The 25000-nt window shown below is 36.3% G+C and overlaps 1 protein-coding gene across 2 annotated transcripts; it reads left to right on the top strand.

Moving 5' to 3' along the window:
- Nucleotides 1-278: 278 nt before the first annotated feature.
- On the top strand, nucleotides 279-16769 carry Rubicon (run domain Beclin-1-interacting and cysteine-rich domain-containing protein rubicon). Of its 2 annotated transcripts, none has more exons than XM_043034343.2 (15): nucleotides 279-349; nucleotides 631-712; nucleotides 979-1204; nucleotides 2170-2247; nucleotides 2949-3115; nucleotides 3405-3537; nucleotides 5150-6865; nucleotides 7124-7340; nucleotides 7596-7709; nucleotides 8710-8885; nucleotides 10418-10566; nucleotides 10751-10933; nucleotides 11356-11538; nucleotides 11915-12068; nucleotides 12230-16769. In XM_043034343.2, exons 3-15 carry the CDS (start codon nucleotides 1001-1003, stop codon nucleotides 12458-12460), a joined length of 3705 nt encoding a protein of 1234 aa, XP_042890277.2. In that variant the 5' UTR covers nucleotides 279-349; nucleotides 631-712; nucleotides 979-1000; the 3' UTR covers nucleotides 12461-16769. The 2 variants fall into 2 exon arrangements, with proteins under 2 accessions (XP_042890277.2, XP_042890276.2); XM_043034342.2 differs by having other exon boundaries at nucleotides 7124-7349; nucleotides 12230-12575.
- The last annotated feature ends 8231 nt before the right edge of the window (nucleotides 16770-25000 follow it).

Below are 25000 nucleotides of genomic sequence, written 5' to 3'. Positions count from 1 at the left end.
TGATTCATTGCCATTCATGCATACTCGATTCCATACATTGTATTCATGCAAAATACACGTAATCATAGAGGAAATTGGAAAACAGATATAAAAAACACATGAAATACAACATGATAAAATTAGTACTAAGGGCAAACAAACAGATGCTCAAACACACTCTACGTCTGTTGAATGAACTATATCTCTCCGGAAGTGTTGATAAACCATGTGACGAAGAATATATAATATCCGGGCGCATGAATCACAGATTTTCAACCTTACGAGCACGGTGCAAGGTCAACGCATGTGACAAAGCATAAGCGGCATTTACTATACCCACATCGCTTGTGCTGTTCATGAAGTGTTTTAGGTAAGCTGATGTCAAAAGTACAACGGTAGTCTTATCGTATTTCAAATAGGTGATATCGGTCATATAGACAATCTTGATTAGATATGTTTTAAATGACAGGAAATTGATTTATTCCTATTTCTAGTACAAAATCCCATGGTAACACAAGTGGAAATATGACCCAAATGACTTTAAGCTTAAAGAATCCATAATTTACGCATATCATTCAATGCCCCCTTTTTCAAATAGATCAATTCGAATATATTTCTATAAAAATGTAATAGAAAAAAATAATTCCATAGTCGAACGACAAAAAATTCGCATCGGACCACAACCGACCAAACACGGATCAGCTGACGAGTTTGACGTCCGACGCAACAAAGAGTGAGTGGCGTAGAGTTTCATCCTTTTTATGCTTATTTAGAGCGATTTGTAACATTTTTATGGGTTGAATTAGAGTATAAGTACAGCATCTTATTACAGGATATCAGATTTCAAAGTAATTCATCTATGTTTATACGTAAAACCCAATACAGAAATTGAAGGTGTATATGACCAGTTCCATACAGAAAAGGAAAGAGAGAGGCGTATATTTCGTAGTGCTGACTAAGACACGTATGATACTAATTGACGTATTCTCTGTGCAACAGTGATTCTGGCAAGCTGTAGACCATGACAGAGGGTGTCAAAGAACCACACTGTGCCCATCCGAAACACCTCACCTGTGCCTGTGGCCATAGGACTGGGGATTGGCAGCATGGCAGAGTGCCAAGTGCTGCCATCAGGGACCAGTGTGTGGCCATTAGAACGTTGCTTTCAGATCTTGTTAATACCGTGGGAGCTGTACTGACTTCGAGACCAAAGCATGTATGGCAGGTAAGGAAGAAATACAAACACCTCGTAGTCGAAGTGTCATGAGCTATTTAAATAGGGAATTTTTTCAGAATATCGATACATCATTAAATATCATGATATTGTTACTGATGGACTCCTCGAACCTTCCACAAGTTGTATATTGCGATTCCCCCCTACACTAGGGGAGGGCATGAAATAGATAAGGATTAACGTCTTTCATCCTGCACTGTTCAGTATTCTACCAATGTGTTTTCATTTTATTTGATGTACACTTGTTTAGGAAAGAGCCATCTATCTGAAAAAAAAACATTCTAGGATATTTATTCCATCTGTTGAGGGCAGCCATTTATAACTAACCTGAGATTGACGCAGTTTCAGCCGCACTGTCATTTACTAAATCATACCAAAGATAGATGTCAGATAAGTCCTGGTATTTCTCGTAAACATTTTCTAAATTCTCTACTTGCCACCAATCCATGCAGCAGGTAATGATTCTGAATTGGTCTGATCAATCCAGATAAAGTAAATGTCATGCTGTAACCAGTAATGATTCTGAATTGGTCTGATCAATCCAGATAAAGTAAATGTCATGCTGTAACCCCCCCCCAAAAAAAAAAAAAAAAAAAAAAAAAATACAGGATAAAAATAGGGCAGTTTTGGCATCGCTTACTCATCCACTAATGTGGCTGCCAGCTGCTACGCACTCGATCGCGGTGTGCATAGATAACATATATGTTATCTATGCCTTTATTGCTTTCACAGTAATAAAGGATTGGAAAAGGTAATAAGAAATTTGAGGAAGAAGAAAGTGGTTTGGAGATCTAAATCATTTACCTTAGTATCATAACTCTATTAGAATAATCACATATTCATTTTTCATTATTGTGGATACAAGACTTAAAGACTTTCTAAACAAAGCCCTGAAAATGTGCCCAGGGAAATATATATGGGTGCTAGCATATATAATTATTTTTTCCAATTTACAGGTATATGGTGGCTTCCAGAGGATATACGAGGCAACGAAAAATATTTTTTATCATGGTTGTATACATTCTGATACTCAGGTAAATATGATTTATTATTTATTGGCAATAGTGATATATTGGTTTCCACATCTCAGTATTGATTATATTGAGTTCCTAGTGTTATTTTTCATAAACAAAAATTATAATTTTATCGATTTTTGAGCATATTACATTCAAAACTGCTTAGTAATAATCTTTTAAGAAACAATATAGCTTCACGAAGTGTTATTTTTTAACCCATTCATTCCAGATGACGTCATATCATGTCATTGGAATATTTCCTTCATGATGGATGATGTCTCATCTCATCATGAACTCTCCCTGTATACACATATCATACATAGTCATCTTTGTATATACACACTGTAATTTCATTGGTATATACATAATTTTCTTGACTTGTTAAAAAATAATGAAAAATACCAAAACCTCTACTTATCACTTGTAGAATCAATGAAAATTGATATGAGAGGTTTAGTATGACCATGGCTTGTAAAGTCTTTTTGCGGGGAGCAGCATTTGGTAAATATACATACTGTCATGAATGGGTTAAAGCAAAGGAATAGGAAGCAATATGACTGCACAAGTTATGCTTACAGTATTATACTAGAGGATAGCTGAGCCTTAGGTTAGTAGGTGATGGTGCTCGCCCAACCTACAATACTTTAAGAAAGTATAGGCCAACTTTCATCTTGAATTAAAACATATTATTATCATCTCGCAATATTTTGAATTTACAGGGCAATGCAGATATATGGCCCTTTGTGGTTGGACTACGGGTACTTAGTCCGGTGTTGGGGCCATACACCGAAGTTTCTTCTGTTTCCAGGCCAGCAGATGAGTGGATCCATTCTTCCCTGCAAAAACTTCAATTGGCAGCAAAAGTTACAGCTTTAACTATTGACAAGTATGTGGGTTTGTTCGTTGGCAAAACTCATTTTTTATTCCCTTTTTTTTACTTTTGTTGTTGTTATCATAATTGTATTATTATTGTTATTAGTATTGATGTTATTTTTCTTCTTTCTATTTCTTCTTATTCTTCCTCCATCTCCTCCTTCTGTAGAACGAATTCAACATGATGGAAGAATATCTCTTATAAATAAAATCCAGTGTTGAAATGCCAGAATTTTCATTTTGTTTTGCATGACATGTTCACATTGAAAAATATTTGTGGTAATTTTAAAATTTATTTCCAGGGACTATGTAAAGAAACACTACCAACCCTGGGCCTTATTATGCTCACCTGCTCATACTGCAGCTGTCATAAAATGTCTGCAAGCCTTAGAAGAAAACTCGCAGGACCTCTTAGCAGACATAGATCCAAAATTGGTAAGTATGTTTTAGTGATTTCTTCACTTATTCATTTCATGCCAGTGTTGTGATTCTGAATGCTTTGCTTTGTGCTGCTGTTTAAAATTTATAGGTAAACATTTGATAAGTTGTTGAATCAAGGCCAAGAGATCCATTAGCTGCTTCTCATCCCCTGTTATGTGTTGTTTTAACTCTCTTCATTGACCCGTTGCTGACAGGGTTGTTTTTGTTCCAAATGGTTGAAACAATGGGATATTTCAAATGCATAAGCCTAACACCTCAGCTGTTCGCCTGCTCTGGCTGTGGCAAAGCCAGGAGGATAGCCATGACAAAATGTCTCGTCCCTGGCGACTGGTCCTGCCACCACTTGGCGTGATGTCTTGCCACTAGGTGTTAACGGGTTTATGATTGTTATTGGTAGATATTAATTGGCCAATATAATGTTTCATGTCATTTTCAAAGTGAAATAATGGTAGTGAAAATGTCAAGCATTCATTCAACCAAAGAGGCTATTTGTATTTTATGTGAATAAGTTTTTTTTTTTATGAATTTTTATCTTTGCTAATGCCAGAATACTGTTATCCAAAGAGGTTTAAGCTGCTGCCATCAAAATTCATGCAATGATATACATGTAGCATTGACACCATAAAGCCATTTGATGAAAAACTTTATATTTGCTATTGCTTCTTAACCCTATGACGATGGTGCGTCACACTCGTGTGACACAGCTAAATTCCCGATGCCGGGGAGTCATGCCAGTGTGACGATTTCAATGCAATATTGTAATTGCCCGGCATAGGGGTTTTCACTTAGCGCGTGCCCCGTCGGGAAAGGGTTAATGGAAGGTCATTTCTTAGGTTTCATGTTTGATTTCTGCTGTATTTTGATTTTCTGATTTTGTCATTGTTTCTAGAGAGATTTATAAAAGTAGGAATAGGTTGCATATTAACCTCTTCAGGCTGAATGATGAGACATTCACGTTATGGCTTTCCTGGTCTGCCCACTGGGTGAGGTGAATCTCTCTTCATGGCTTTGTATGGCCGTCACGCCAGGTGAATGGGTGTGTAGCCCAGTTTGACAACCAACCGTAGTAAAAATGCCCTGTCACTAACAGGTTAATGTTGAGCTAAGTGGTTAGGGTTACAGGCACTTTTCATCCTCACTTACACAAAGGAAATATGTACTTATAATGGTTGCATAACAAATGTTAACAAATGTTAACCAATTCTTTTACTGTTGTTAGAGAATATTTCTTTTAGCTAAGGAATATATCATTTTATTTTCATTTGACGCATCACACAATGATCAAGAGGAAATTGTGGAATATATCATAGTTTCGCTTTCAACTTCAAAGTCACTGTAGCCTATCTTGTGTGATATAGTTTTCTTGAATCGTTACTTTGTTTATTAATCTTTTGCAGCAACATCATTGCGGTATATGCATAATTGCTCTTGTAGGTCTTGTGTAACCTGCCTTAACCCAATGTTCCAGCTTGGTGGGGTTCTTGGTCCAGGGAGTCTTCCTTCCTCTTGATTCATTGTGAAGTCTGATATCCTGTTTTTGGGTACTTGTATTCAAAATGGTAATGTATTGATGTGAATTTTTCTTCCTCTTTTTTATTTTTTACAGTTAGTAGGAACACAATGGATATCTTCAGGTAGTGCAGTTGAGTCTATTCATCACAGGCCATCTGGATTACCGAGACACATATTAGATGGTCAGTCATTGGAGAAGAAAAAGAAAAGCCCAGAAAAGAGAAATACATCTTCCTTACCAACCAGTCCAATAACTGATCGAAACTGGGCTCCTGTGTGGCCTACTCAAAGTGACAATGGAAAGAGAAGAGGAGAGCAAGGGTTTGTTGAGACTCCCAAGAATGATAGAGCTGCTAGTAAATATACAACTGATCCTGTAAATATTAATAGAAATTGCAGTAGAAAGCTGTTCCCAAATGATAATATTGTGCCTTTGCGAAGAGGAAAATCGGAGGCATCTATCAAGGTCTTTATGAAGGGACACTTTCATCCCTGGGAACAGCCAGTCAGGAAAGATCAAGAAGACCGTAGCATAACACTTATGACAAGGGAGAGTCCGGATGGCAGCTCAGGGAGCTCTGATTGGCCTGCAACAAGTCCTGTCAGTCAAGTACCATCATTTATTGGGAAGGATATTTCTGAAGTATCCAGTTCAACAATAGCCAAGCTTGTCCAAGGAAAATCTCCAGGTGAGAGCGTAAGTGGAACCGGAGCAAGACCAAAAGATTCAATAATTCCTCAGCCATTAGTCATTCAACAGTTCTGTGATGTAAGTGACAGTGGAAGTGGTCCTAGAAGTAATATATCTCCTAGTTTATTGCAAGTGGATTATGGAGGAGAAAACACTGCTAGTGAGGGAGAGGCTTCTTCATTATATTCATTACATAATCAGCGAGCTGGACTTGGATTTAGGACACCACAACTTCGTCGTCGAGCTAGCAGTTGGCGGATGATGTCAGTACCTGCAGATAGTGATCAGGATAGTGAAGACACTACAGATGGGTCGATGCCTCAAGCTTCACGGCGTCGAAGGCGACTCACACCATCTCAGCAACGTTCAGGAATGTCTGTAAAATTGTTAGTGGACAGTCGTGGCATTTTAGTGGCGGGTGAAACTCAGGGAATAGAAAAACAGAATGGATCCAAGGATATAGTTTCTGAGACATTTGTCACAGATCAGCCATCCAAAGATCAAAATATACCAGAATTATCACCACTTCATCATTCCACTTTGGATCCATCATCTGAGTCAGTGTCACAATCGTCCAAGACAAACCAACCAGTAAGAACTCCCCAGTTAACAGATCAAGTCAGCAATACTGTTCCACATCGAACATCAACACCAGTGACAGCAGCTCTCCATCCTGACGCCACTGATGGCATAGCCTTTAGTGCACCGGGTAGAGTCTTCAAACCATCAAACTTAGACATCCCAGAAATGAGCAAATCAAAGAAGAAGACTCATGGACGTTCAAGATCAGATGGAGCGCAGGAATTAGTCGGGAAGTTGAGACTTTCTACTTCCAATACTGAACCAACTCTAGAGTCAGGAGGAGCACCAGGAAAGATCAGTGGGAGCAAAGAGGATGTTGGCTTGATCCTGCAAAATCCAGTCCGCAAGAGATTTATGGAGGATGGAGGCCAAAGTATTACCCTTGCAGCAGATTATGGGTTCTTCCCGCGGCCTCAGCCTGGCCAGAGTCTCATTGGGTTTCTGTCTTCAAAGGAATTCCATAAGCCGTATGCAGAGCTAGATAGGGAAAATGCCCATTTCAACATCTCTGAAGCCGTGATTGCTGCTTTAACACAGGTGATATATTGTTTACTTTATTTCATTGGTAGAGAATAATTTTCCTTAAGAATGTATTTTATTTATATATATATATTTTTTTTAGGTTTGCATATTTCAAAGCTCATTTGTTTCAATTCAGAAGGGTAAAATTGGAATATTAATTTGTATTTAAAGTCTGTGTTTAAGCTTTATAAGACATCAACTTAAGATTACATGAATGGCAGAATATTATCAATCACACATGAACATTTTTCACAAATGAATCCATCTTTTCAGATGCAATTTGATACGTGGAATCGAGAAATAACCGCAGGCTCCATCACAGCCGAAGACAGTGATGAGGAAATTCGTAATCTACAAGCTCGCATACGGGAAAAGCGCCGCCAGAAACTCTCAGGGACTGCAGTTTCCGCATCACCCTCTGTCAGCACACTCACAGAATCCACATCTGATCCACAGAGATGGGTTCGAAGTCTACCGTTGAAAGTTGAAAGTATGTTATGTAGGTGGTCATAAAATGTTTGGTTTTCTTTTGTTGATGTTTGCTTATTAGTGTTTTGCTTCTACGGATATTCCTATATTCATCTTGTTTACCACTATGATGGTAATTTTTTCATATTTAAATTTTTTCAATGAAATGTTAGTTACATTATTTTCATTATTTTGTTTATATATTCATGTATAAACTTGTATCTTTGTTACTAGTTTTGATTTCAATCTATAGGACAACAATTTATTTACCCAACAGGCACAACAGACTACAGCGTGTGTGAATCCCCACAAAGTTCAACTTATAATAGTGAGAGTGATCTCCTGTCAGACTTTGAGGAGGAGTATCACAATGGGTCTTCAATCTATGGAGGTATGAAATATCTGTCCTGTTGATATAAAAAAATAAAAATAAAGAGGGGTTTAAATGTTTATATTATTTGTATTTTGGAATGTGTGTGAATCAGTATGAAAGTGTTTATTATGATAGGTGTTTCAGTATCCATGGACTTGGGCTGTTCTCCTGCTCTGGTGTTGCCACCCGCTGCATGCTCGATCACTCGGGATGCTGGCCATACAAAAAGCCATGATGTGATATTGCACCACATGACATGATATTGTGTTACCCGGCGTTAACGTCTTGAATGAACTATGAACAATAGTGTATTATTTCTTTGTGTTTCCCATAGCCAGCAGTAAACCAGAAAACACCTTTTATATGCAATTTTGTTTAGACAAAGTTTTCCTTCTGCTGGTAAATCCATCAGGTTTTCACTTGGAGTTCAATTTGGCGGATATCAGGCCAAGATAATCCACACAACAGTCGTCAAGTTATTCATTCATTTATTTGGCTGTAGTGAGCCACAAGTCACAGATCCCCTTGTGTTTATTTCTAAACAATATTGGTGATTTTGGTACTTTGCTTTGAATGAAATTTAGGTGTCCAATGAAGTGCCAAGAGTTCTTACTTTAACTTTAAGAACTGCAACAATATTATACCTGTTTTTTTTCCTAATTAGTTATCATTTGAATTCATGGCTTATATTATGCATAGCTGTTATTAAGAAATGACATGATGTTAGAGTAAGTTATTATATTATTTTTTGTACTTCATTACACAATGCAAAGTTTTCTTCTGGAATACTAATGATTAACTCCTAAAGGAGGTCAAATATTGGAGATTTTTTGGACCAGTTTTCATCCATTGTGCACACATACATGAAGACAACAATTTCAGTATTATATCCTTTAGGGCTTAAGATGGAGAGTAAATTATGAATTATTTTTCACAGAGCATTTCCATTTTGAATTTATGTATAAGAAAAAAAAAAAAAAATTGGAATAAATTTTGATACAGATATTTTTTTTCACAGAAGAGACAACATTACCTCTTTCAAGGAAGACTTCTGTGAGTGACTCCATCATTTTCAAGGGTGACTTGACTGCAGAGAATGTTGCCCTCAACCTTCTGAAACATTTCAGTGAACAAAAACTTCCAAAGGCTTCAGAACTAGAATGGTTGGTTTCAGAACAAGAAGCTCCACAAAAGGTATGAAATCCTTTGCAGTAAGTCAAGGTGGAATGTTTCTATTTATTCTTATTTTGTTAATGTATAATAAACAGTGATATAGTATGGTGTGTGCCAAGAAACAGCTCACTAAAAGTAGTTAAATTCATCAGTTTCTAAATAAGAAAAAATAAAGAACAAGGCATAAGATATAGCAAACATAAAATTTTACTCTGTTATCATGTAATATAATATGAAATAAATACCAACTACATAAAAACCAGAATAATAATAACAATAACCAGTGCCATTAGTGTAGACTTTTAAGGGCATAATCGAGTAAACTTAAGATTGTTATTATATATTTGACAAGTTCACTCGATTGAAAAATCTAAAAACTCACAGAATGTGTGTTATAAACAACCACTTTAACCCATTCACGCCGGGGCAGTTCCGGCTTTGCGCGGTCGCAATACCGGGGTTCTCGAACGCATAAGCCTAACGCCTCGAGATTCTCGGGCGCACAAGCCGCAAGCCTCGGTTGCCCGCTCGCTCTACCCGAGCGCGCGGCTTCCCCTCATAGCGCGTCCAGGGCGTCTGACGCGAAAACCACAATACGTGCTATCACGTCAACCGGCGTGAATGGGTTAAATGAGATTTTACATATGAAACTTTTATTTGGTGTTAACCTGATATCATTTTTATTCCCTCTACTCTGATATTCATTATTTTTGGTTGTATGATTACATATCAGACCAAATATGATGAATACCTCTTCATCCACTCCTGAGGAAAACAATACAATACATTTATGATACAGTACATCTAATTGCACATGTTCCTGATGGGATGAATGGCAAATGTACCACCTTGGTATTTGTGTGTGTTTCCTCCTGGGGCAGGATTAGGGGTATTTATCATTTTTATCTCATATTACTTATCTCTTATTGCTACCAAAACTGAATACCCTTTCTCATATTCCATAGGGAGTTATGTACACTTTACCTTTGTGCTCCCCAAGGAGAGGGTGGAAAGAGGGTGAATTCTTCATTTTTGAGTTGCTGTGTTATATTACTACTCCTTAATCCATCATTTGGATAGACTTTGAAACTTTGTTGATGACTCATCAGTGGTATAGGATAACTATGTTTTCACCCCAACCTCTAGAAAAAAAGCCTATCTACTTGTTACTTAGCTTGGGAACCCTAGAGTAAGTGTTTACTGATTTAGTGATTTGTGATTTATGTAGCTGATGACTGTTCATACCCAAAGCCTTTGAGCCTTGCTAGCCTTGGTGCACTTCACCACGATATACATAAAAATACATGAATAACTGAAATTGAGGGATAAAAGGCAAAGTGTGTGTGTGTGTGTATACATGTGTGTGTACGTGTGTGTACATTTGTAAGAGAAAATCATTATGTGTCTATAACATACTTTTTCCCCTTGGCTGTTCATGTGAGATATACACAAGGTGCCAATAAGCCAGCACTACCTATCTTTCATGTGTGGCAAACAGATGTAAATTATTTCTGTAAAGAAACATTACTTACAGCCTTGTTTCTCAATTGCAGCTTTTGCCATTGCCAACCAGTGTAGCAGTTAGTCCTGATGACAGTGGGGTCCCTAAGGATTTCCAGCAGCCACAGACACAACTAAGGGGCACATCTGAATGGGCACCTCCCAGACCACAGGTCATCTTAACCTTACACACCAACACAAAGTAAGTACTCTCTCTCACTCTTTATTTTATTGTCTTTCTATTCAGGATAGTAATTTCTTACTTAGTTCCTATGTCTATGTGTTCCTGAATGAAATTCTCATTCTACTAAGATTGTTTCAAGATACCAAAATGAGGAAACATATAGTCTGTACATTTTTCCCATTCTGATTTGACGCTTTTCCAGACGCTCTGTGTTAATGGGAACGCAGGGATGGAGGTGTGCTGGGTGTGGAATGCGAGTATCCGAACGACTCAGTCGACATTTCCGATTATGCCATTACCTTGGTCGTTACTTCTGTACTACTTGCCATAGTAACCAAACTGCCGTTATTCCTGCCAAAGTCCTTCACAAGTGGGATTTCAAATTGTACGTAAATCTCTCTTTTAAATTTACATTTTTTCTTATGATTGTGTGTTTGCAATTAAAAAAGTATAGTTGTATGTAAGAACTAATAAGGCCAAAGTGAATTGAAAGTATAATTTCTTGATATAGGGTTTTCACACACCAGTTACCAGAATTTGAGCAATTAGTATGGAGTGGATTGTGGTGGAAGTAGCTGATTTACGTTTTCTCTTCTGTGTTTTTGTTTTGATAAAAAAAATATAAATTGTTTGTAAGACCTAATAAGACCAAAGGGTTTTCACACACCAGTCACCATAACTTGAGCAAATAGTATGGAGTGGATTGTGGAGGAAGTAGTTGATCTTTTGAAAATGATTTTGCACATTATGGCAACATATGTATCCATGACTGAATTGAGAAATAAATCAAACGCTCTTCCTGAATAGGTATCCAGTTGCAAGCTTTTCCTCGGAGTTATTGGAACGGATGAGAAGTGATCCGCTCTTTAATGTTGGAGCCGTTAACCCTCGGTTGTACAAGCGTTGTCGCCATCTGCATCAGACCCACATTTATCGCCTGCAGCTTTATCATACTTTGCCATATATAAATACATGTAGTAGAGGTCTGAGGTAAGTTGATTTTATTTATATTTTTTGTCAGTATTTCCCATTTGCATTTGTATATTGAGAAGTGGAAAATTATATTGTGACTTTATTTCATGTGCAATTGTACAGATATAACAAAAGGAGAAATACACAGCGGTAGAATAACAGTATTGATTTAGAAATTGAATTCCCTTATATAACTGTTTGCTACCTAATTGATATTCATTATGTTGTAATCAAATTTTAGTATCTAAAACTCAGGAAATATCTGCATGTTCTTACTATATTGAAAACAGGAGTAGAATTAGGCAAATATCTGCCCCGTCACAAATGGGTCAACTTTATGAACTCTAAAAGAGAAGATAATCTTTCCATGTCAAGATAATATTTCTGTCCACAGTGAGAGGGCAATATTAGGGAAGCTGCCACAACACTGGGCAAATGACCCACATGTCTACTCCCTGGATGACCTTCTTGCAATCAAGGGAGGGCAGTTGGTAGCAGAGATAAAGGATGTAACATCAGTTTGCATTAGTCACATTGCAAAGTGTCAGGTAAATATCATGTCTTTAATAGTTAATTTTGTTATTGTGTTTTTCTATGTAGAAAAGAGGTATGTACGAGAATGATTAATTTCACATCGTCATCTGATTATTATCATTTTTATTATTTTCACTGGTGTTCGTGTATGATAATTTCATTATCTTCCCCATAGGTATGTTTAGGGAGAGGCTTCATTTGCGAAGTGTGTGGCCGCGGAGAGGCTATATTCCCATTCCAGTTGGACTCCACAGCCCGGTGCGAATGCTGCAATGCCTGCTTCCATGCTGGTTGCTTCTCACCAGCTCGTTGCCCAAGATGCATTAGGAGGGAGTCGAGACGATCATCACGGGAAGTAATCGAGAAGCAAGACTCTGTGGATTCGTCTTCAAGTAAAGAGTCGTGAATTCAGTAAATGAGGCATGTTCAGCATCAACTGGAGTCCATATGATGTATGGATATTATCTGTATCTCAAGTATTGTGATATGTATACATACTTTGTCCTATTAAGTGCACCAAAGAACATACTTCTGATACCTATATGAGTATTATGAAATATGTCTATACTGTGTTTGTGTGTGTGTGTGGGTGTGGGTGTAGGTGTAGGTGTGAATGTGAGTAGGTATGGGGATGGTTATTGTAAGAGAAATAGTGAGGGTGTTAGTGAGGGAAAGGAAAAGAGAGGGAGAGAGTGAGAGTGAGATAGAGTGAGTGCATACATGCTGGCATATATATATGTATATATGTGTGTGTGTGTGTGTGTGTGTGTGTGTGTGTGTGTGTGTGTGTGTGTGTGTGTGTGTGTGTGTGTGTGTGTGTGTGTGTGTGTGTGTGTGTGTGTGTGTGTGTGTGTTCGTGTGTGTGTTTGTGTGTGTTTGTAAATATTACATATAGATTTACAATAAAGAAAAGAAAATGATATTGACACACACACACACATATACAAACATGCATACACAAAATATGAATGGAATCAAAGAAAATGCTTCTGTTAATGCATTTTTATGTATTTATAGGTATCCCTGTTAGGTTTTGTCTTTTTTTCTTTAAATCACAGTGTGTATTCTCTTATATCAATCCTCCCTAATTATTTTGAATGTCATTAACATTATGAGATTTAAGTTGATAAATGGCTACTCACCAAAAATATGCTGCCTCATAGTGCTTTATGGCATTCAGAAATTGATAATTTATCAGCCCTGTTTCACACATGCACATGCACATACACATGCACACACATGCACGCACACGCACACGCACACGCACACGCACACGCACACGCACACTCACACGCACACGCACATGCACACGCACACGCACATGGACATGCATACACACACACACTCACACTCACACTCACACTCACACTCACACTCACACTCACACTCACACTCACACTCATTCTCACTCACAGTCTTACATAGATACTAAAACACATATTGCTATAGTATATTGCTTAGCTTGTTGCAGATGTCCCACACAAGAAACTATTGTATGGTCACAACAATTCATTTTTGGATTGAAAGTTGGAGAATGAAGTTTTGCAGAAAACTATGAAATTATTCAGGAAGATAAAGAGTATTTGTTATTGCTTTTTCCATGTATTATTATTATGTTTAAAAATCTTTATCTGTATATATACATTATGCAACTTTGTAACTATAGGATTCCTGATTTTTTATGAATTTAGTACCAAGAGCAGAGATTGGGTGTGACAATTTGAAAAGATACTAACCAAACTTTTAACTTTCATAAATGGCATTTTCAGCAGTGGAGAGGAATATACCCATGTCAAAATTGTCAGCCAGTGAATTCTCTAAAGTTACTAAGATTTATTGGACAAAGTCACAAGTGCACAAATCGAACAGGATTTTTACACTTGGATAAATGGAGATGGCATCTATTTTCTCCCATCTTGGCTCTCTTCTCTTTTTTTATATTCTATCAGTGAGTTTCAAGATAACAGGCAACTGAATTGTTAACCAATAGTTTTGGCTTCATTGGCTCCTGACTATATGTTTATAAAACATGATACAGCTATTAAGCTGAATGTGATAAAATAGGCTTTCTTGAACTACATGGCAGTTTTTCATATCTCATTGAGAGTGACACCTATATTTATATTTGTTTTTGATGATACGTTGCTATGCTTCCTATGGCTTTTCATAATCAGTTGCATTTCTGTTTGCAAGTAAACATTACAGTGATGATTATGATCATATTAGGATTTTTTTTACTTGTACAACTGATGTAGAGTATATTACTTGCATTAATAATTGCCTAAGAAAAAAAAGAAGACAAATACCAAGATTTTTTTTATATCTGAAATACATTATCTCTCTAGGGATGGCAACCTGTATGGCTGTAATATAGGATATAGTTTTATGGTCATATAGTACTCATTATGGACTCAATAAGAATCTTTACCATACACACTAACCATAGCTCTCACACCCCAAGTAATTTGGAATGTGGATTCAAAATATCTTCTTATGTAATTGCCCAAAGGTAAGATAAGTACCTCATATTATAATACTGTCATAGAAAATGTAAAATAACCCAAATGTACCAGACATCTGAGTTTAGGTTCATCCGTCTCTAGAGGGATTATGTTATTTCACTCTAATGTGTATGGCCAGTTTACCGGTTGTATGAAATTTTATGAAACCTAATTCTTAATGAGTTTATTTTCTTTAGCAGCACACAGTGTACATTGAGGCGGCTATAAGAGCAGTAGATTAACTATATCATATGGCATAATTATATGGCTGTTGTGCCCAGGAAGAATGCATCTGTGGTAACAGACGGTTCTATTTATTATTTTCATATCTGTCAGATATATAATATGGAGATCTGATATTTATATAATTTGTAAGAAAGAGAGTAAGAATGAGAGCAGTAGGATGTGGAAGAGTGAGTGAAAGAGTGCGTTCATTGGTATTTGTGTCCATGTGTTTGTTTGATTGTGTGTATTGATAAATTTGTGCAACCATGCATAAGGTACCTATTACTCTCCTAAACTCTCATATTACTCTTTGTTTGTCTCAGCTGTTCACTGTAAAATTAATTTAGTTCTTTAATATGATGTAATCCCTGTGCGCAAATGTCTTTCCTTAATTGGTCTATTACCGTCATGTCTTTTTTATGTTTGTTACTATATTTGTCCAAGAAAGTTACAGATCATAGTGTAGGAAATATGATAAAAGTGCCAATACTCTCCTTCCAATTGTTCCATTCTTAGTTTAGAACCCCTTTTCATCATCTTACACATCCTTGTTTTTATCTTTCTCTTCTGTGTTCCCTTCCTTTCCCTTCCCTTTCCCTTTCCCTTTCCCTTTCCCTTTCCCTTTCCCTTTCCCTTTCCCTTTCTCTTTCTCTTCCCTTCCCTTCCCTTCCCTTCCCTTCCCTTTCCTTCCCTTCCCTTCCCTCCCTTTCCCTTTCCCTTTCTCTTTCTCTTTCTCTTCCCTTCCCTTCCCTTCCCTTCCCTTCCCTTCCCTCCCCTTCCCTCCCCTTCCCTTTCCCTTTCCCTTTCCCTTTCCCTTTCCCTTTCTCTTTCTCTTTCTCTTTCTCTTTCTCTTTCTCTTCCCTTCCCTTCCCTTTCCCTTTCCCTTTCCCTTTCCCTTTCCCTTTCCCTTTCCCTTTCCCTTTCCCTTTCCCTTTCCCTTTCCCTTTCCCTTTCCCTTTCCCTTTCCCTTTCCCTTTCCCTTTCCCTTTCCCTTTCCCTTCCCCTTCCCCTTCCCCTTCCCCTTCTCTATCATATTTTCCTTCCTTGTGGTGGTGACTTTTTAAAGGAGTCAGATTGCATATATATTTACAGTTCCATAGATGTCCATTTTGTGTACTTTTTTGTTGATGGTTTTCATTTGTTATGTTATACCGGAGTGTATATGTATACATAAGAACACATTCAAACAAAGTTCTTTTTAATGATGTTGATATTAAAGCAAAGATAAATTAATGCCATTTTTAAGTTGTTATATATTGCATATTCTGTATAATGTTATTGGATGTAGTATGTTTGTGTTAGGTTACTGTTGTAAAACTGTTTTTAACCTGAAAGAATTAGAGGAAAACTGTGGAATATTCATAATTATTTTGGTGCTAACCTCGAAAGGAATATGATTTTCCAATTTTTGTTTTAATGTGAAATTGTTTCATGGTCATAGTGAGGCAGATTTAAGAGTATTCTAATGATATATATGAAATGCTTATCCCCAGTTTTAAGTTGAATTTAGATTAAATATTGCCACAACCCTCCCAATGTATAATGCACATTTTTTTTCCATTTCTAAATACAGAAGAATTTTTCAAGATGCTTATATTTAGTGCCAAAATTGAGTAATGCCATACAAAATGCATGTGATAGTAAGCAAGGATGTACAAGGCTAAGAATCTTCATTCATAGAAATCATATTACCTTAGTTTACTTCTTATAAACAGCAGGTAAGCAGTGTAGTGTAAAGCACTGGTGATCTTTTTATGTTATGCTGAGACATCCTGGCTATGAAATATTTAAAAAGCTTGCATGAGGTGGCCTTACTAGTAACTATGGCATTGTTAGGTAGATAAAAGGTATGGATTGATAAAGCAGGCATTTATGTAACCCATGCATAAAATGTACATTAATGGCTATCTTGTAAGTATCATCAGTGTTAGATTGGTATATATTCTTATATTTTTTGCAGTGATACTTCAAAAAATGTCTAAGCTTGAATTCTTTGGTTTTATTTTCTTCCTTATCACTAAACACATTTTAAGAACCAAAAATATTGTTACTGAATGTTCAACCAGACTGATTATGTATTTTATTTCAAGAATTTATGGTATACGCTATCAGTATAATGAAATAAAAAATGGTTCAACCAAGATTTTCTTGAAACTTGTATTTTACATACAAATGCATGCATGTGTGCCTGCTCACTCACACATATTCACACACACAATTTTATAAATTTCCTCCAATAGAAAACATATACCCAGGAATGAGGAGATATATTACATTTGTAAGGTGAATTACTCTAAAGATACAAGACTGAACAAGCAAGTTTTTAATCCTGAAAATATCCAAATGTTATCAAGACAATTTTATTACCAAAGTTGATAGATATATCACTGTTTTGTAATAAAAGGTGGGGAATTACAAAAAAGAAAAATTAATCCCTGGAATCTACTCACTGTGCATTAAATTCACATAGTAAAAAAAAGAACAGAATCTTACGTATGTAAATCTCATTTGTAAAATGACTCTAATACCCGGATGCAGAAAGATTGTTGGACTTCATACGAGACTGATAGCAACGCATACGCACACGCACACGCACATGCACGCACGCACACACACACACACACACACACACACACACACACACACACACACACACACACACACACACACACACACACACACACACACACACACACACACACACTCATTCACTCACGATAAACTTTTGATGATCAGAAGTTTTCATTAAATGCTGAAATGGCCAATAGTAAATATAATAATGTTTTTTATGTTAGATCATAATCTATAGAATTGCCATTCACCTGAGACATTTATGTCTAAACATTTTAATTCTCTAACTGCAAAATCTATCTTATATTGTCTATTTAGGAACACAGAATTGAAGGAATGAATGGACTAGTGTGTGAATAAAATAAATGGCATTTTCTTATTAGTGGGCTGAATGTTCTTTACTTGGATTTAAATAATAACTTTTCTTCATATCATCTGTATTTATCAAGGGATATAAACTAATAGGTAATGCCATGTCATTTTTTTTTCTCTGAATAGTTCACTTGTGCAGTAATTCGTATGAACAAATAGATACCAGTGTTACAATATGGAATTTAGTTGTTCAGTTCATATGTCAACTAAGTATGTCAATAAGAGGTTAATACTAATTTCCCTTATGTTTGAAGATGTTTGTGCATATAATTTATAAAACACCTAGATTTTTTTTTTTTTTTTTTTTTTTTTTTTTTACATCAAACCGGCAATGCCTGTGATTTACACCATTTGTTTTGAACTTTAAAGTAGTTTGAGATTATTTTTTAGTTAATTAATATTGGCAAAATATTAAATTTTAGTTAATATTGGTAAAATTGTTCTTCATTAGTTAAATTTGTCCACGATACTGTTTTTTATATGATACGATGTTATTATTTCTCGGAAACATATAAGATGCTTCAGATAAAAATAGTCTGTATATTTAGACTTCACGTAATAAATCTTCAGCGACTTGATATTGCACAAGAAACTCCGTTCTCCGTTGCGTGACAACCATGTATTATACAAGCCCTTGGTTGCGTAGTTGCTGGTTCGAGAATATTTCTGATTTTATTTATTCATTAATTTACTTGATGTATCAGGAATAGATGATAGTTTAAAGTGAGGTGATGACTAGTATTGTCTTGAAATTAAATTAACTATTAATTCAAAATTGATTTTATTTATCTTATTATTATTATTATTATTATTTTTATTTATTTATTTTTTTTTACTGATGACTTTCTAGTCCGGTTATAATTTACGATAAGTAACATACTACCCCTTTTAGCTTCCTTTACTTTTCTTAACATGTATATTCATCAGTTACCAACTTATGAACTGCTGTAACTAAGAATGTTTTATGTGAATATGCGACAGATATTTTAGATTCTTTCCTCTGTTACTTCATCGCAAAAAAATCGTCGTGTTGCTTGTAAAGATTTTTTTTTTCATTAATGTTATTGATTATAGGGAACAAAAAGGATGCAAATTACTGCATTATACCGAAGAAACATGTCGTTAATTCGTTTATTTATTACTCTATTAAAAATGATTTGTGTTAGAATATCTTGCAACTGTTTCAAGGTCATGGAAGATGTCATTACTTTGCTTGGCTATTTATCATGTGTAGTATTTGCAATATAACAGCATCATTGTAAGAATGCGAATTTTAAATGCATTTTAAATTACGATGGTGATTCAAGTGCTCTACTAAAAATGTAGACATCTTTTAACCCAATATTTCTTGCAACATTTGTATCAACATCTGCAACCCAACTCTTATGAATTAGGATTATTTCATTTTTTTTTCATTTTGCACATATGTATGGTTCCCAGTATAACAACTACATTCAATTTTCAAAACAATAAAAAATTATAAAAGAATAAGGATACGAATCAATAAAAAAAGGATCTAAGTCCTTAATTAATAACACTGAAGACCCTAGCAAATATCTAGGATGTCACATGATAACACTTATGCTTATGACTATCGAAAATATGATTACTCCACTAGAAAAGAGAATAATCTAAAAGGAAACTTGAGAATCCTTGCGCATGTTTAATTCGATTATTCTGAACTCATCATGAGAATTGTGACAAGGATGGTAATGAAAGGCAGTCAAATAAATATACATTTAGGTCTGCCGCCATCCACAATGTTCCTCTTAATGTCTGCCATTTCATTCACAATTTCCGTGGCTGCCTTACCTTCAACATTATTTGCGAAATAGAACATGATAAATCGTCTGGTAAAACGATGTTGTGGGCTGATATTTCATTTATCTTAATGGATCTTCAAACTTGAAGAGTCAGAAAGTAAAAATGCCTCAGAAACCCGCGAAGGTTTTTAGTAAGACACTGAGGTATTTTGAACGAATTAAGTTGAATATCAAAAAAAGTAAAATGGAAACAATCAGCAGTCTTATTTTCTTTATGTTTCGCATACTCAGATTCACTCAATGTGGCGTTGCTCAAGTTAACATTCACTGGCGCCCTACCTACAAGTATCTGCTCTGCGTAATGTGTCTACAAATGTTTCCGTGTAACTTACGTATATAGATTTATTTTGGATATATAGATGAATGTAAGAAGCATTTTATGATTGAACTACCATAGACCGGAACTGCTTGAGTCAAGACTAGTAGTAAATATAATCTAACGAACATAATGAGGTAAGATTGTCCATATTCTACAAAAAATTGGGATTGTCTCTGACTGAAAACGACCTTGTTCCTACAAGTATGATCATTTGATCATATCTGATGTTTTTTCTGTGAGGCTAATATAAACTTTGTTTTTCTCCATATTTAACGCTGTATTTATACCCACTTTATACTCTGAAGTTTCAGAGATATGTGCTTTTGATCGCTAACCACAGTGGATACAACGAATGGCAAATGTGGAATCGTGCAAGATTTAGAAATTTTGTATCGTAATAGTCGCATCCTATTAGATGAGTGAAAACTAGGGTGCAGTCCGATGCCATAAGGTGCTGCATATGAGTAACTGAAGCAGTATTTGGATAAAGAGGAATAATAAATAAGTACATTAAATAGCCATGGCCAATCGTCTGTTAGTAATAGTCGACTGGGAAATGCGAAAAGCATCTTCTTTGGCGGCAACTTCTATCCTCTTCTGCATCTCCATTTCAGGCTCCTCTCCACTTATGACCCTGTCTCACATCGATCTAGTTCCTTTTCAGGTTCTGCATCCATCTTTTCACTGTCACTTTCATCGGCATGTCTTCCTCCATCCTGTCCATACCACCTTAAACTTCCCGTTGTCGCCTTATCCACAATCGACGCTCTCCCAGCCTGCGCTCCGATATCTTCACATCTCTCTCCCACGAATACTTCCTTCAGCCAGAATAACAACCTCATCTCTGTGCTCTCCAGAAGCTTCCTTTCTCATTGCTATAATTTCTGCAACATTCAGTAGTGCTGGTTTTGCAACTTTTGTATAAATCTTCACTCTCAGATTCAATTATATCCTTCTGACAGATCTGATACCGGCGATCTTGTCTATCCCGTTCCTGTTCTCCTCACTTCCAGCTCTATTCCATCTATGTTCTCCATCATCGCCCCAGGATACTTGAAATGGCCCACACGGTTTAGATGCTTTCCGTACGTATCTACACGTATCTTCTAGCATGATCCCTCACTCCGTTAGTACTATTCTACGGCTTCGTCTTCCCTGCATTTACCCTCAAAGCCTCTTCTGTCTAGACACTCTTGCCAGTTTACCTTCCTCTATTGCCGGTCTCCCAGGTGTCATTTCCAGCCGCCTCCCTCAGTATATCCATCACCAACACAAACAATGACGGACTCAAAGCACGGCCCTCGCCTATTCCCTCTTCAGTTCCGATTTCCTCTGGCTCCTTATGATGTACTCACTACTGCTCTTGACCCTCTGCACATATATTTCACCACATCAATCATTCGCTTGCACTCTTCTTGCCTAAAATGCCACTAAAAATACTAAAATATTAAAAAACACCACGTTCTTTGGGTAATTCTTGATGTTGAATTAGTAATTCTAAGGTAGGAATTCTTGTTTGCCTTCTCGAGGTCGACAAAACCATACCGCATTCTTTATTTTCCGAGGTTTTCTTCAGTTCTCACAAAAAAATGCGTCCTCTGACCCTCTACTTTCAACCTGAGTACTTCTTATCTATGCAATTTTCTCAGCCTTTCACTCGCGAGCTGAATCCTCTTGTTGACGCTAAGGCTACGCATAGGGTGAAGGAGTGGTGGGAGCCATGTCGTATTCACACGCCAATGGGCGATAGTTCTTCACCTCTGGGGCCTCTGAGACCCTGAGGCCACAAGGCACCCAGTTACAGTACGTCCTCGTGGAGGCATTTGGTGAGTCTTGATGATATAGGGATGGAATGTCATACGGCTCGACACGCCCTTACACTTTTAGTGCTCTATATAACAGCCCCGTGATGTAATGCTGTCGTAAATCTGAAAAGAAAAACACATGAGCACTAGAAGAGAGATGTAAGGAACACTTAATTCTAGCTAGCAAGAGGACAAGGACCCGGTTTAAACGAATACGTTACATAAGCTCTATTTATGGATTCTAGGTAGATCATGAAATAAGATGAGGCTCATTGAGTCAATAAAAAAACCTGGTTATCAAAGCTCGTGTCAAGTATAGGAAAAAAATAAAGAAATGGATTGCATAAGGACTAAACGGCCTTTAATTCACAGGCTGCCCGAACTAATGAATATACATCGTTTTCATAATATAAAATATAAAGTAGATTGCGAAAAAATACACGAAAGAATAGCTACGGCAAAGGAAAAAAAAACGCATATAAAGTACCAAACATGTCAATGAATAAAATGAAGTAAATTGTCCTATGCAGCAAAGTATGTAAATAAGGAAAAAAAGATTTGCACAGCATTACGATAAGGTTTGTGGAACATACGGACCTAATTTTTTGGTGGGAAAACTAGCTGCCAAGGTCATCTGCACCCAGATATTCATTTGTTTTCTGCTTTTCTGCTTTTGCTTCGCTTGTTATAATTATTAACTTCGGACATTGTCTCACAATGCGAAAATACATTACAGTTTCTTGTCAGATTAAAGATGATGCATATAATGAGGCCAAAAGAAGAAGAAGAAAGTACTTACATGAAGTGCTTGTAACATAGTCTTAACTTGATGATTCTGCACTGAAGAAAAAAAATGTTGGTAAAAGAGATATGCCTGCGCGTGCATAAATCTTAGTTTTGGGTTGCTGTGCTAAATCATTATTCCCTCAATGACATTTCGTATCTACTCGTCATTGATTCAGTCAAATATGTATCGAGAAGCCTCATGGATTACTGATAATCCATGCACAACTGTGTAACAGAATATCCTCATGACGTAAAGAGCAAAGAATGCGCAGCTCGCATGCACATAGTTCAAGGGCAATTATTTTACGTCATTGGGCTGGTGTTAGTGTTCGAGACACACGAGCTGCCAAGAGTATGAAACACAAATATACAGCGAAATTTATGTGCTGGTGGCGCTGCGTTATCAGATGCTTCCAGGAAGATGCCGTTAGTGGTGGCTATGTTCAAGAACTATAGTTGAGGTCATTACAATCATGTTTCTTTGGTTAGGTGAACATGGAAGTTACGATTGTTAGTGAAGCGAGAAAATATTACAGGTAACACCACTATAGTATAATGCAGTTGTGATTTGTTTGTATTAAAAAAAAAAATACCAAAGACAACAGACAAAGACAGAGGTTACGAAAGTTAAAGGATGGTGTTTGTCTTTCCTTATTAGTTCACAAGAACTAACCACCTTAGACTCTCAATCAATTTGAAATTTTCAGGTTCGAGTCTTAAGTCTCCCCTAGAAACAAGAGAGAATGCTGCATGACCAAGCTGTTACTACGCACGTCTCGCATAGTATTGTGCATGAGTAGACCGTCTTCTTGCGGCTGTTAGGTTGTCAAATGAAGATAATGGCAGTGAATATAAATTGCATTATGGCACGCTTTTGTGTTTTCATTTATGCCTGGGAATTCTTGTTTGATAATAAAGCAGGGTGTTTGGTTGACTTTTGTTTTGCACACACGTATATATATAAAAAAATGAACACACATTCACACACATACGTACATACACACACACACACACAAACACACATACACACACACACACACACACACACAAATACATACACATATATACGCGCGCGCATGCCATCGAATACACATGAATGCGAGTACTTTCTACATACACGCACACAAATGCAACGGTGAAACAATCTATAAAATCAGAAAAATGCATTGAACTCATCAGTATATTAAAAAAAATATTTGTTATACTTTTTATTAGGCTGTCGTCTTTCTTATCATATTATTTTACTTGCATGACGATATGTTTCTTATGACGAGGTTCTAGAAGCGTTCGATTCCCTAACTAACCTTGAAGGCCATTGACGTTGCATTGTTTGGCTTCTAGTCTCTACTGCTGAACCATATATCGCTACAAATCTCTAACAGCAAATTGCATTCTTATGTTGTATGTGTATGATGCTGCATAATATTTTTTTTCAGTGATGCTACATCTTATGTACTTTGTGCAACGATGTGTACAGAAAGGAATGAATGTGTTATGTCTACCTCGTCCCTTTTAGCATGTAAGAATGATTTGTGTCTTGTGTTTATAAGGTCTATAAGTAAACGTTGCTGCAACTTTTGCCCGGCTTTTCATGGATATATATATATATATATATATATATATATATATATATATATATATATATATATATATATATATATATATATATACATATATATATACATATATATATACACACACACACACTCATATATACACACATATACGTGTTTGCTATTCTTCATATTACTTCGATTATACTGGTATTATTTAATTCGGCAGTAGTGACGTTAAATTCTGAATCTAAACGTCACATTAATAAAAAAAAACAAAAAAACATGCGGATTTGTTTTCCGAAAACCTTTTTACTTCAGTGCTAAGTCTTCTTACTAGACGATCCACGTCTAAGAGTCATCAAGTTAGATTTACTCAGTATTCCTCTTCGGGAACTAAGGAAAATGAGTGGGCAGAAAGAAATGGTTAAATCAGTATTCCGTTGTTGTTGTTGTTATGGGAAACCTCCTCCTCTTTGGGAACTACGGAAAGTAAGGAGGTAAGAAATGATTACATCTGAAACACGTTGTCCCTTGTAAGGTTTTATAACATCAAAACTTGTAAAGAAAGATCTTAAATTCTGGACGTGACGTTCACATGAGCCGTTTTAATTGTAGCTCACCTGTCGTAAGTTAAAGAATATCAAAATTAGACAAACTATAATTCGGACTGCGGAACAGGTTTCTGAAAGGTATAAGTGGACAGTATAGTAAATGGAGAAAAATGATTATTGGTATGATACAAGGCGGGTTTTAGCCTTAATTTCAAGCAGAAGACGCTGGGATAACGTCAACATCATCATCATCATTATCGTCATTATTGTTATGATTTATATACTTGTAATCTATATTCATATATATACATACATACACACACACACACACACACACACACACACACACATATATATATATATATATATATATATATATATATATATATATATATATGAATATTATGTGTGTGTGTGTGCGTGTGTGTGTGTGTGTG

This window comes from Penaeus japonicus, unplaced genomic scaffold (genome assembly GCF_977035675.1).
Source record: "Penaeus japonicus unplaced genomic scaffold, GWHDUDI00000001_assembly GWHDUDI00000008, whole genome shotgun sequence".
Classification (NCBI taxonomy): domain Eukaryota; kingdom Metazoa; phylum Arthropoda; class Malacostraca; order Decapoda; family Penaeidae; genus Penaeus; species Penaeus japonicus.
This window is presented reverse-complemented; position numbering and strand designations above follow the sequence as displayed.